This window comes from Phoca vitulina, unplaced genomic scaffold (assembly GCF_004348235.1).
Source record: "Phoca vitulina isolate PV1807 unplaced genomic scaffold, GSC_HSeal_1.0 scaffold88, whole genome shotgun sequence".
Lineage (NCBI taxonomy): Eukaryota > Metazoa > Chordata > Mammalia > Carnivora > Phocidae > Phoca > Phoca vitulina.
The window spans coordinates 2,573,805-2,588,246 of NW_022589791.1; the positions used below are offsets into that span (position 1 = coordinate 2,573,805).

Genomic DNA, 14,442 nt, shown 5'->3' on the forward strand with positions numbered 1-14,442 from the left:
TGATAGGCTGATCAGATTTCTGGAGGAGGGATTGTAAACAAGTTTGGTGATGGTGAGGAAGAGAGTGGAAGGAGGGATGGAGCAGGGAGGGAGATGAGAGGGAAGAGAGCACGTTACCTGTGCTAGGGTTGGAAACTAACAAGATGAAATTTAATAAAGTCTTCTACTTAGACGGGGGGAGAATCAGTGTACAAGTTCAGGATTGGGGAAACCTGATTTAATAGCAGTTCATGAGAAAGAGACCTAAGAGTTTCAGTTGACAGCAAATTCTTTATGTGGCTGCCAAAATGGCTGGTCCAATCTTGGGGTATAGTACTGAAAGTGAACTGTTAATAGCACAAGTAGTACTGGTCCACCCATGTTCTGCAGTGCTCAGATTACATCTGGGTATCTCCTTCTAATTGAGCTGTTGACAAATGAGAACATATCCAGAGAGTCTGCTTTCCTGTCTGCCCTGCTTTCTTGACCTTTCCAAGTTTTTATAAACTTCTCCCTGTCTTAAGAGAAACTAGAATCATTTTTGGAGTCTCTTACACATTCTCTGGTGCTTAGACTCTCAAACCAGTCTGTTCTTTCTGTTCTTCTCATTATCAGATGGTCATTTTCCCAGCACAGTTAGAAGGCTGAATGAAGTTTGGCTTGGCATAGGGAGCCCTAAGGTTACCAACCTGGCTTCTCGTTGATGATGATTCTGCTTAAAGGGAAGAGGAGAAAGAGATCTTGAATTTCTGAGGTGTCTCACAATTGCAGCTTACCTGTACCTCTTGGAGGGACATTCAAATGCCTTACTGCCTGCACACAAGGCTGACCTACCCAAATTTAGCAGTTCTGGTCAGGATGGCCCAAACATGGCAACATGAATTTGGTGTTATGCCAATCCGTAAGATTGGGAAGGATGATCTCAATGATAGCGTTACTTTAGTACAGGCCTTACACGAAGGGTACTTGCCCTGTCTTAGTCATTTTCATGTTTCCTTCCCTGCTACTGCCAGCATCTAGCACATACCGAGTGGCTCAGTCAATCATTTTTGAATGAATGTTCTGTTGTTTTCTGTATTTTCTTGGAAATGTCACCAAACTATAACAGTGCTACTTGAAAGAGTCAACCTGCAAATGGTTTATCAGCCCATAACCTGTGAGGGTTGCAGCCGAATGTAAATCATGGGTCCTTTCCTTCATCAAGAACATCATGCTATGAGCAAAATGTCAGCTGAACTCAACAGTAGGCTTAGTGACGTTGTTCATCTCCACTCTGTTCCAGGTCTTTGATACAATCATGGGCCAGGGACACCAATCAGCAGAACACACTCTGAGTAGCACTTACATATGACAAGGCTCTTTCCACTTTGTCTGAGGTTAGAGTTCTTGGATATGATCTTGAGTCAGTGTGCTCATAAATATTGTTAAACTATGAGTAGGCATCATGATATGGGGAAAAAAAAAAAAAGGCTGCTTTTGGGGCCTTGTGAACTCAGTCTCCAGTTCTGAATGGCTGATTCTAGGTTAGTCTCACGACTAAGGGAGCCAAGTCCCTGGATCACTTCATTTTAGCAGGGGTGGTTAGAATCCAAGGGGGAGATGTGAAAATCCAAATCCAGCTGGAAACTAGAAGCTTGAGCCACTTTGGGAGGCCCCCTATGGCACCTTCCTCAAACTCCAGTGCTTTTCTAAATAGTTCTACCTGTGTGCACATACCTTCTGTCATTGTGCTTTCTCATCGGAGGCTGTAGCATTTAGGCATTCGGTACTGAGATTGGTTCAGAGGGAACCTGGAAGAAATTGGTTATTTCACATATTTATCATGCTTCTGCTCCAAGAAGACTCTGTATCTCTAGATTTTCATTACTCAAGAAGTCCTCACTATTTATGTGTTTCTTTCTTTCTTTTCTTTTTTTCTTTCTTTCTTTCTGGGGAGGGGCACAGGGAGAAGGAGAGAGAATCTAAGCAGGCTCCACATCCAGCGTGTGAGCCCAACATAGGGCTTGATCTCATGACCCTGAGATCATGACCTGAGCTGAAATCAAAAGTCAAATGCTTAACCAACTGAGCCACCCAGGCACCCCAAGAAATCCTTACTTTATAATCCAACAGTGGCATATTTGTTAATTGAGATATAATTCACATCAAAATGCACATATTTTAAGGATGCAGGTTGGTGAGTTTTGGGAAACATGTAACCATTACTCCGGTTGAGATAGAAAAGGTTTACATCGCCACTGTGCCTCTGTCCACCATTGATCGTTGACTCTCTTTGCAAGGACCTAAGTTAGTGGCCATAGCCTAATGGTATCGCACATGCCACTCGTTCTGTTGTACCAAGCCAACCCTTCCCACTTGGTTCATTTTTTTAAACTAAGTTTTAATTATTAAAAGTAGCTGAGCATAACATTAAGGCACACTGCATTAAATAACAACATCGATTTAATATTTAAAGAAAGAAAATGAACCTAAGGCCTTATGTGCCATTATTCAGATATGATCTCTTTTTTGTTATTATTTTTTAAAGCACACCTGATACTCTACTATTTCTCCAAAAACAATGGCCCCTCAGCCCCAGAAATAAATTTTGTACTCTTACGAAATGATAGACTTTTCAATCTGAGTTTGGACATCCCTTAGCCACCTGTCAGTCTGAGAGTCAGAGTGTATGGAAAACTTGGTCTACAACGTTCCATTATATTCCATAGTTTTGGAGTGCCTATGAATTGGCCAGATCAGTTTTAGACCTTGATTCACCATTTTGGGAGCCGTGCATTTAATTCAAAAGGAAGAATTTGGATTCTCCACCAATGTCAACACTTCAGAGTGACCACTCTGGGCTGTTTTCTGCTCTCCGCTCAGGTTTCTCAGCCTCTTTGGGCTTTGGGGAGAAAATTTGAAGGAGAGAAAGAAGAAGATCCAACATAGATTTTGTGGAACTGTGTTTGGCCCACATTTTCATTTGTTATTTATTTATTTATATATAGTTTTTGCTTTTAACAGATGAAAAGAGATATTTGAATTTAAAAATTCCATTAACTGCGCTAAACATCTATGTCAAAGTAAATCCCTTAACTGTAACTGTTGTCTAAATAAATTATGAAGGGACACTGAATTACAATTTTTACAAGTCTTACGTTTTTAAGATATTTTTATTAAAGTATAATTTTATACAGTACAATTCACCCTTGTTAATGAAATTCTGTAAATTTTGACAAGTATATAAGGTGGTGTAACTATCACTACAGTCAAGATACAGAACTGTTCCATCAGCCCAAAGATTCCTTTGTGTGCCTTTGCGGTCAACCCTCGCCACCACCACCAGGTCCTGCAAACCAATAATCTGTCTTCTGTACTACAGTTTTAGATTTTTGAATATATAAAATCAAAGTCCTTGAGTATTTTGTTCTTGTCAATTCCAGAGAAGTCCTATAAGAATTTGATGAAATTATTTTTTTTTAATCATTGGAGAAATGTTAATGTCAACCGTTTATAATATTGTCAGAGAAGAAATCCCTCTTAAGCGGTTGAGATTTAAACTTACAAGATAGTTCATACAGAGCTGATTTTAAATTTCAGATTTCCTAGTGAATACTCAGCGTGCAAGGAAGTCAGGTGTGCATGCTAAAATTATTTTCCCTGATGTGGGCGTTGCCCCTGTGGCATAGCGGATACATGAATATTTATCAGTGAATGTTTAGTGGATATTTAGCTATTGTGATGTTGAGCCTGAAAAGTGCCTGTGAAAGTGGGAATTAGGTTTTGTGAAGTAGGTGTCATGTCACGTTATCATTTTCTATGTGTGCCAGAGGATGAGGGACAGCCAAGAGACCCAGTCAAGCTACAATAGTCCCTTGGGCCTCAGAGTATTTCTGATTCCTCCCACTTAACACCCAGTATCACCTGCTCCCAGTTTCTCCCTCCCATGAATTTTCTCGTTTCCAGATGGTTGGTTCTTACACTTATCTTCTGCTACAGATTGTTTTGGTGGGGGAAGGAGACAAGGTCTCACGCACCTTGCCAAGTCTGGGCCCCTGCACCCCGCTCCCACCCCCTCCTCAGCAGTGAGTGCCCTCTGAGCCAAATTGCTCTTCACTGCCAGACTCCTTTGATTTCACATTGTGCATTTGTAGAAAAAACAGGAAGAAAATAATTGGGTTTTGTAGGATTTACAGGAAATTTCCAGGCTCTCTGCTGAAGGTGGAACAGGCAGAGCTGAGAGACCACCATCCAGTCAGGGTTGTGGTTGTGGCCAGGATGCCCTTGGTGCCTTCCTTGCTTAGCCCCAGAACACGTGAACACCGGCACCCCAACTACATCATTTCTCCCTCAAGCCAGGGAGGGGTTGCTCATTCATTATCCGTTCATTTTCCAGAATTGGAATCCAGTAGCGCTGGAGGAGAAGATAGAGACTCAGGGGTCTTACAACACTTGGGTTCAGGCCCCAGCCTTTCTTTACCAGCTTGTGATCTGGGCCAGTTAATGTGCATTTTTTTGTACCTTCCTTTCTTTATCTATAAAATGAGTGTAAGAATATCTCTGAGGGTTGTTGTGGAGATAATCATTCAACAGTTCATCCATCCCACAAATACTTATCGAGACCTGCTCTTTCCCACACACTGTTCTTGGTGCTGATGATGCAACAGTCTTTTCTCAAGAAGCTCATCTCCCCTAGTGAGAAAGACAGCAAACAAATAAACATGCAACCTGACAGATGTAGTAAGTGCTATGAAGAAAATTCAAGCAATTCACTGAAGGGAGAGAGAAAAACGACTGGCAGTTGCTATTTTGACATAGAGTGGTTAGGGAGGGCTCTCTGATAGGATCATAGTTGAGCAGAGACCTACATAAAGTGAGGCAGCCATGCAGCCGTTGGGGTGGAGGGCCCAGGCAGAAGTAGCATCTGCAGAGGCCTGAGTGGACTCCATGCATTGGCTTTTGAGGAGGCCCTAGTCACTGGTGAGGCAGGAGCATGGGGGGAGGGGAAGAGGAGGTGCGAGAGCTGTGGGGAGGAGGGTGGGCAGATCAGGGAGGACCCATCACCAGGGCTTTGGGTTTTGCTCTAAATGATGTACAGAGCCATAGAAGGGATGGAAAAGAGGAATAACCAATCTGGCTGCTAAGCTGAAAATAGAGTGTTGGTGGGCAAGGATGAAAACAAGTAGAATAATTAGGGGGTCATCTTAGTAATCTGGGTGAGAGATGGTGGTGGCTTGAACTAGAATGACAGCAGCAGAGGGGAGGAAAGAAGTTAGGTTTTGAAAGTCCCTAGTGGAATTGCCAATAACTTAGATGTGGGGTGTAAAAGAAACCAAGGAATCTAAGGGGAATCTCGATTTTTTTGGCTGGGGCAACTTGAAGCAGGAGTCGCCATTTGCTGGACTAGAGAAAGCTCCCATGCAAGTTGACTTTGGAGGGAAATCAAGAGTTCAGTTTTTGGACATGTTGTACTTAAGATGTCTACCAGATATCCAAATGGAAGCGTCAAGTGGCCAGTGGAGTCCAAGAGTCGGAATTGAAGTGAAGGTCAGCGTGGAAGTGAAAGCCAGATGGGAACATCAAGGCATTGAATGTCCGTGGAGGAGGAGAGGAGCCCATCTTGGGCACCCTGAGCTCTAGAGGTACAGATGGTGGGGGGAGGAGGAGACCAAGAAGGCTGCTGAACCAGGTGAAGGGAGGGATCGCCTGTAGCAGATGCCGCTCGTGGGTGACGAAGAAGGACCGAGGAGTGAGCACATGCTGCAAGTCAGTGGGTGAGGCGTGCCCAGAACAGCCTGTGGGCAGAAAGTGTCCAGTTCAGATTAGGTGTCTCCCCATCCGCTCTCCTTTTCTGGTTCTGACGGCAGAAAATATCACCCAAGTAAGCGCCTCAGCCAACATCAAGGATCCTAGTGCCTTACTTTGCGAAATACTGTTCTGTATCACTCCTGATGTAAATTTACTCAAGACAAACTCATCCTCCTGGTTGAGGCTGGACCCACGTTCCTTAAAATCACATGACTTCTGAATTAAGACTCTGTATGACTCATCACTTTACAATATAAAAGTAGTAACTCAGAGACATACAGTAGGATATTGTCTATGAAAAAGGAAGGAGAGGAGGAGCATTTGAAAGGGCTTGCCACATTCTTGGCATGATGCCTTCACTACTTGCAGTTCTTTTTCATTACATTCATACGTACTATACATGAAATGTCAAAAATTCAGTATTTGCTACCATGCACATAGTTACTTGGTTTTTTGGCTAGTTTCGCACCTGTGGTGTGATGAATAAATGGAGCCCAGCAAGCCTCCCATGTCTGTGTATGAGTGTCACTTTTCAGATACTGACCCAACATGTTCTTAAACAAGCCCCTGATAATTTTTATTGTATGTATGTATGTATTTTTTTATCTATCTATCTATTTATTTTGCGGTGCTGACCAAGTTCTAGTCTTATCAATGAAAGTCATGTTCGAGAAGTTGTGTAGCACTTCACAGTTTATAAAGCCTCCTATTATACAAGACGCATTTGAGTCTTAAAATAATTTTGTGAGGTATGCATATTAGTTATATTAACTTGGTGGTTTTCAATAGCAAATATATCTGCTGCTCCCTCTTCTCCCACTATATCCTGTGCTAGAGTAATCGCCTCCTTTCTTAGCTGCAAGTGGTAGGCTAACTATTCCTATGTTTAAATGAATGTTGAGAAATTAGACCTTTTATAGTTGGAAATAAAACAGCTTTCCATACATCTGAATTTTTTGCTCACTACAGACTGAATTGCTGTAATGCTGGGGATAGGGAGGTGGGCCGACAGGTTCGGGTGTAGAAAGACAGGGGGATATCCAAGCCTAGAATATGACAGATTTCAGTGGTCACAGCAAAAGATACAGTAGTGGTTACAGACTGGTTCTTGCCTGTCAGCTTAAACTAAAACTTGAACTAAAATGATTTTTAGAAAATGAAGATTCTTTTATTATAATTATTATTCTTATTTTTGGAAATTGCTTTGAGCTCAAATGTGTTTCTAGCATAGTATTTGAAAAACTCTTAACAAATAAGTTGGTATGGTCTTGAGCTGGTAAACATTCTGTCTACATCGTAAGATGATGCACATCAGTAGTTTGTTCCTCCTATGTTCTGCTTTATGTGGTTACCACAGGGTTTTTCTGGCCTGTTCTAAAATATCTTCAGCCTGGCATAAATTTCCTTCATCACATTCAGCTTTGTGTTATATCTGATCATGTGTCGAGGAATGACTGTGTAAATCTTATGTTATCTTGCCTGCCATAGTGTAAGTTTTTTAATGGCTGGGGTGATGCCTGAGTCACCTTTGTTACTTCTCAGAGCCTAGTTCAGTGTTTCATACATAGTAGGAACTCAACATTTATCGAATTGACCTGAATTAGTATTGGTTATGTCATTGTTACGTTGGTTGCATTATTCAGTGACAAATGTAAAAGGAAAATGTATAAGAGCAATTAAAGATATGATCTCATTGAATTTCTTTTTATTGATTTCCTTTATTTGGTATGTATTGTTTTGCACGGACACTATCTTTGTATTTGGCTATTTACCCATGTCCCTTGACAAAACTTACAGATGATGAGTTGACATTTAATCCAACTTCTTACAAGAAAATTGTCTGGTGTATGTGGGGCAAGTGTGACTATAACAGACTCCTAATACTTTCAGATTACTTGGAAAACACTTTATGTGGTGGCTTTGGATAGATTTATTTCTATCTCTTGAGTTTAGTAAGGAGCCACATGTCCTTGGGAGTTTCATGAAGTAAATGTGTAAACCCCATGACAAAATGTGCTTATACATTTTCAAAAGCCAGGATTAGTCTTGACTTAACAGAAACCAGCCTTCGGGTTTTAAATTATAATTGTCTGTACATGTGTTGACATTCGAATAGAAATCATCTGAAGTTTTGTCTTTTGTACATAATAGTACCGGGAAACCCAAACATGAGTGGTTTCTCCAGAAAGATTCCGAAGGGGACACACCTTCTCTTATCAACTGGCCTTCCAGGTATATCCCGAGCTGAACCTCTTGGCTTATGTGTAGTGAGTGCTTCTTCCCTGCTGACTTGCCTTGCTGTCCCACACGTTACCAAATGCTAACTCTCTTCTTGCCCTCTGTTAATGGCAGTGCATTTGAAAATGATGTGTTCACAAGGGGCTGCTGGAAGTTACTTTTTGAACGTTTGCTTTTCGCCTCCGATCGCCCTAATCCCTGCTAATAGTATTCCCCCCTCTTCTTTTTTCCTCTTTTTGGAAATCTTTTTGATGACACTTCTTGCTTCTCTCCTTTCAAACCAACCTGCATACCGTCAAGTGGGGGCAGTCGTGAGGAGCCTCTTGGTTGCTCTCCTCTTCAGTCACACTAACTAACCAGCCAGTGTCCCATCTGGTCTACACCCCCTCCGCCCAGCGCTTCCACCTCCTCCTTGTCACGTCTCCTTGTCCCTAAACCAATAGTTAATTTTCACCAGTTGCACTTAGGGCATGTGGTTTTAAAGGCAGACAAAAAAAAAAAAAAAAACCTATCATTTCATTTTTAAGGTTGGGGGCAGGGAGAGGCGGAAGGAGTGAGAATGACTAAGTCTCTGGCAGGACAAAGCACCCATATACTGAGTTTCTAATAGTCACTTTGTTCTCAGCTGAGGACAACATTCAGATTGTCTCTGATTAGAAGGACACATTCCACAGGAGAACTTGAACCACATTTCAGTCTTCTTTTGATTAACAAAGCTTATAAATATGAAAACCTCCAACACTGGCTAGTCTCTGGGAAAAATAACAACTCAGAGTGCTTTTTTTTTTCTCCTGAATTGTTCATGGTAACTGCCTTTTATGTGTGTCTTTGATTTTTTTGTTAACGAAATATACATAGATATCCTGTATCTGATGTGGAAAAACACGTAGGAGTTTATATCAAATTTAGCAGGGTGCATTTGTCATTTAAGGAATTATTCTCTTCCAAAACTGTCATAAATAATTATTTTTGCTGACTAATCTTCAGTACATGAAGGTTTATATTCCCCCAAGAAATCACTTTTCCCACTCCAAAAATGTGTTTTACTTTTTAAGGATTATTGCCAATTAGTAATCCATTCTTGAACAGTTTCAATGGTTTCTCCTCTCTCACTATGTGGCATTTCAGAAAGCAAAGATAAGTACCAGCTAACACTATTAAATGGTTACTTTTTGCTAAGAGTACTTAGTACTAAGCCATCCAAGTGCTTTGCCAACATCACATTACATTTTGTCACTACGATTTCCATTTAAAAACAAGGCAACTGAGCCAGGTAAGTTGCCTGAGACCACACAGCTAGAACTGGGTGAGCCATTTTTGAATCCAGGTCTCTGAGGTGCCCCTGGCCAGAGCTCTTGGCTACTTTGCTTCTGCAGTGATAGAAAAAGGGCTGTAGCTTTTAAACTGGATTTCAGTTTTGCTCTCAGATATTTAAATAGCTCTAGAAACGAGAGCAATCTCTCTTCACATGAGTTTTTAACTAAGGGTCCAATAGCGATTCCAAAGGGGAGAAAACGTTTAGTCTGTTAGTTCTTTCAACAAATATCTTTTCTCTAACAGTCTTCTTGGTGTGACAATGGTTAGTAGTAATGATGTCCAAACTGGTCACATGTCTTAGGAATGAATGAATACAGTCTGCATTGCATGAAAAAGCTTGGGAATGTTTAGTTGAGTGCTTGAAAGGGGTGATTGTTTGCTGTATTTTGAGCTCAATTAAAAAAATTAAAAAATCACAAATGTTCTTACATTTCCAGGGGACAGTGAAATCACATTTGGTCAATAGGTGTGTGTACCTGGAAACTCCCCCCAGAGTCCACACACAAGGCCTGTATGGGTGGAGGGTTTACAGATTCCCACCAACAGCCTTGATGTGCCCTCATGCATGCTGTTGTTGTATATTAATGGATTTTTCCATGGCTTCTGGTCATTCATTTAGTCAGAAGGCACATCCATTCTCACCCAGGATGGCATCCGAGCCATCTCAGCTTTATGGAGGGCGGAGTGAGTTTGGCGCCACACTGATGTCTGTACGCACATTTGGAAACTCGAAATCGTTCATCCGGCAGGCAGTGGGTTTCTGACATTAACCACCAGAAATGCACTGTCACCAGTGGTTCTGCCTTTGGGTGGATTTCCATTCACGGGTAATCTATGGTCCACGCATGCTTTCTCCCCGTGAAGCAGTTACTGCACTTTGCAACTTAAATCCTTTTTCTTTCTTAAAGAGTTAAGGTTAGAGAAAAAATGGTGAAAGAGGAGAGTGCTCGAAGCAGCCCTGAGGTGGCCTCCGAGCCCTTCACTCAGAGGAGACATCAGCCAGTGCCCGTCCATTGCTCATCCTTTCAGTCAGAAAATTCGGCCTTCGATAGGGTCTCGAGCAAGGCAGCCAGCTCCACGGGACAGCCAATCCGAGGCTATGTCCAACCGGCAGACCCCATTCACACGGCCACGCTGGTGACCTCAGAGACCCCGGAGAATTTATCTGAATGCAGCTGGGGGGGGTCAGCCACCCAGCATGTCAGAAAGCCTCCCACCTTGAAGGTTCTAGAGAGTGAGAGAAGGGATACCCCAGTTCTCCATATTTGTGAATCGAAAGCAGAGGAAGATACGCTCTTCACTGAAGCTCTCGAGAAAAGCAGGAAATCACTTTTGGCTTTGGAGGATCATGAGCCTACGAGAAGCCACGAAGATCCCTCTGGAAACGAAGACTTCGGCAAGCCTGCTGTGAGCACAGTCACCTCAGAACATCAGAAGGAACCAGAGAGTCTGTCGCCCCCGCCTGCAGCTCAGCAACAACCCACGGAAAGGATCAGCAGACAAGAAGTGGTTTTATATGTTCAGAGCCAGCCCGTGTCCCAAGATGCCAGGGCAACAGGCCACAGGAAGGAAGGCCTGACGAAGAAACGCAAGGTCCTCACCCGCTCCCTGTCTGACTACACGGGCCCCCCTCAGCTGCAGGCCCTGAAGTGTAAGGACCCCACATCCAGGCAAGAACCAGAGCCGCAGAGTTCCAAAGCTGAAGGGCCCCCCCCGGACGTCGGCATGCTGGACACGAAGGTCTCTGTCGCCCAGCTCCGAAATGCATTTCTGGAGTCTGTCAATGCCAACAAGAAACCCGAACTGTAGGTGATGTTTCAAACATCCTCCTGATGTGTCACTTGCACGTCCTTGGCAGAATTATTCACTTCTCAACTTGTGGTGTGTCCTGCATTGAGTCATGTTAGCTTAGCTCACCAGTGTGCAGGGCAGACCGTACAGGAAATGGCTCAAAAACTACCATTCTGCTTCTGCCTACTAATGGGGAGCTACAGTACTGGGTCGCTGGAATCTCCGCCTCCTTTAAGTGCATGGTCGGGGCATGCAGCGGGACTTGGCGGTGTCTGGGCCTTGCCTCACTGAGATGCATAAACCTGTGCTTTATTCTCTCTCTCTGTCTCTCCTTTCCCTTCTGTACACTCCCTCCCGATGACTCTAAAAGCCAATCCCGGGTGGAGAAGTCAACCGAAGGCGTTGGCTTGCCTACCGGTGTGGAACGGGAAAGAGGGTCCCGGAAACCAAGACGCTATTTTTCTCCTGGTGAAAGTAGGAAAACTTCCGAGAGATTTAGAACTCAACCTATAACTTCAGCAGAACGAAAGGAATCGGATAGGTAGGCATGCGTGATGTGTAGTTCTGTAGTCTAGGAACTTAAAAGCAGTCGTATGGGATTTTCCCACAGTGATGGTCCTGGCGCTGTTTAAATGGGACGTGGCGATTTCATCATTCTTCCATCTAATCTATAAGAGATACTTATGTGGCTTGTATACATGTATTTTTAAAGAACACTGCCCGTGACAACAGTATCACAATACAGTTTTACATTGCATTCAGATGGTAAGAAGTGAGACACATTATTTTTCTTCATTTACCCCTTTTCATTTCTTATGCCCTCGTTAAATTAGAATCCACAGTGAGTATTCACCAGATTTTACAGTGCAAAGAAGTAGGGATTTTATATTCGTTTTATAAATGTCTGTCTATTCGTCATATCTGAGTTTTATACGATCCTATGCTTATGCATAGAGATGATGAGGTTTGTCTACAAAGTGACCAGTCGTGTTTAATAAGTCACACTCGGTTCTGGTTTGTCTCCACGAGATGTGCACCTGGCTGGGTTGTGTGCCCACACACTCCACTGTGTCCATTAACACCTGTACCTGTGTATTCACAACGAGAATTGCTAGCAGGATGATATTCTTTAAAAGATTTCAATTGAATTTTTACTTTTGTTTTTACTTTAACTTTTAATCTGATGTTTTATTTAGATCTTCTATTCCCACCGGCTAATTTTTTGTTATTATTATTTGCCTAATGTCTTTCCTAGGTCTGCTTCGCATTCAGAAATGCCAACTGCTGAGGGCAAGTATCTGTTTTCCTTTTGCCGCTTCTCTATCATCTCACCCAGATTAGGTTTCCGTAAGGTTTTGCTCTTTGAGAGGATGAGATTATGGAGCATACCGATTTCTTTTCTGCAGGTTTTTTTTTTCCTGTGAGTCTAATAAAACCTAGTTGAGATTCTCGGGTGAGCTCTTCCCTATTTTTGAGAGACTTAGAACTGTGGAATGAATAATATTAAAACAACTGATTGGCTAAAGCAGCAGCTTTTTGTTAATTTCTTGTTACTATGTAACAATAAAGAAGAGAAATTCCTTGCATAAAATCTATTCTTAAACTTCAATTGTTCAAATATCGTCATAGAAAATTCCAGTCCAGACAGAGTTTTGTCTGGTTAATTGCAATGGAAATTAGCACCTTTTCACTGAGCAGAAGAATGGGATCCCTCCAAGGGGAAAATATTGCCAATTATAATTTTTGGTACATCCGTTCTTATATTCAAAGGATTTCCAGGGCGGCCTTGGGAAACTTTTCAGAGACTTCACCTACATTTTTCTAATGATGTTCAGTTTTTATTTTGTGGCCTTTTACAGATGAAGAAAAGGTAGACGAACGAGCCAAGCTGAGTGTCGCTGCCAAGAGGCTGCTTTTCAGGGTAAGGTGTGCCGAAGTGCTTGAAGCGAAACCGTCCCCCTGCTCCCTGCACGGGGCCCCTCCGGCCCCCCTTGCCCCCCTTGCCCCAGCCCACGTGCTTCTCTCTGAGCCCCTGGCTGGTGTGACCCCTGCTGACACCACACAGGTGCACACTTCTGAGAATGATGTGAGCCTCACGGGGGGGGTCCCTCCCGGGGGCCCTGTTAGGGGAACAGAGCAGAGACATTGCGGCCCCAGTGTCCTTTCCTCAAACGTATAAGGATTCCGCATTGTTTCTGATCCTAGGAAATGGAAAAATCATTTGATGAGAAAAACGCTCCAAAGCGACGCTCCAGAAATGCAGCCGTGGAACAAAGACTACGGCGGCTACAGGACAGATCCCACACCCAGCCCATTACCACCGAGGAAGTGGCCATTGCAGCCACGTAAGTCCCCCCTCGTGACCTCGTGGCCTCGGCTGAAATGTCTTCTTGGAAAAAAAAAAAAAAAGATTTAAAGCCTTTTAAGTAACAATGAAGCAATCAGGAGATGGTTTGGTTAGATGCCACAGAGACCTTGGTTCTTTGGGATTTTCCTTACTGTGGTCTCTCTGAACCTTGTAATGGGGTGTTTTGCCTGTATCTCCTAGAAAAACCTCAAGAGGAATTTTAATTTTTTTGGTCTGTGCCTTTCTTAATCTTTTTTACAATGGAAAATGTAAACCATGAGATTAATATAATGAGCCCCCGTGTACTGACCACCCAGTTTCAACGGTCAGCAGCCTGGCCAGTCTTGCTCTTCCCACACCCCATCCACTTCCCCTGTCCTCTTGCTTTGTTTTCAGGTGAACCCCAGATAGCATTTCATCCATAAATATTTCAGCAGATATCTCAAAAAAGATAAGGGGTTTGAGGTTTTTTGTTTTTTAATTTGTTTTTAAATAATCACCAAAAAACTTAAAAATTTCCTTGGAAGTTTGATGACATTCCATACTTGAGCAGTCCATTCCAGTATGTTCAGAATGAATTTCCCAAAGTAATTCATTCAGAGATAATTGCTTCAGTCAAGTGAAGACTTTTATTGGGTTTTTAACTGTTGTTTCCATGCCTCCGCCGGACACACCCACGGTCTTCCCGGAGAAAGCACATCCGTCTCATTCAGGGCATGGACACCCCGAGAGGTGTCTGCCGCAGCCCGCACCTGTGGCCCTGCTGTCTGAGCAACTCCCTCACGTCCTTACCCAGCTGCTCGTCAGCTTCGTGGTGTATTTTTTTTTTTTTAAAGATTTTATTTATTTATTTGACAGAGACACAGCAAGAGAGGGAACACAGCAGGGGGAGTGGGAGAGGGAGAAGCAGGCTTCCTGCTGAGCAGGGAGCCCGATGTGGGGCTCGATTCCAGCACCCTGGGATCATGACCTGAGCTGAAGGC

At 43.0% G+C, this 14,442-nt stretch overlaps 1 protein-coding gene across 5 annotated transcripts in view; it reads left to right on the forward strand.

The window, feature by feature from the left end:
• The window catches only part of SVIL (supervillin), a 226,376-nt gene that overhangs the window by 153,497 nt on the left and 58,437 nt on the right, over positions 1-14,442 (forward strand). For 2 of the 5 annotated variants that reach the window (XM_032395875.1, XM_032395876.1), the window contains exons 8-10: positions 12,368-12,402; positions 12,972-13,033; positions 13,318-13,457. In XM_032395875.1, the coding sequence (XP_032251766.1) occupies positions 12,368-12,402; positions 12,972-13,033; positions 13,318-13,457 (237 nt within the window). The other 3 variants (XM_032395877.1, XM_032395873.1, XM_032395874.1) reach the window with 3 other exon arrangements.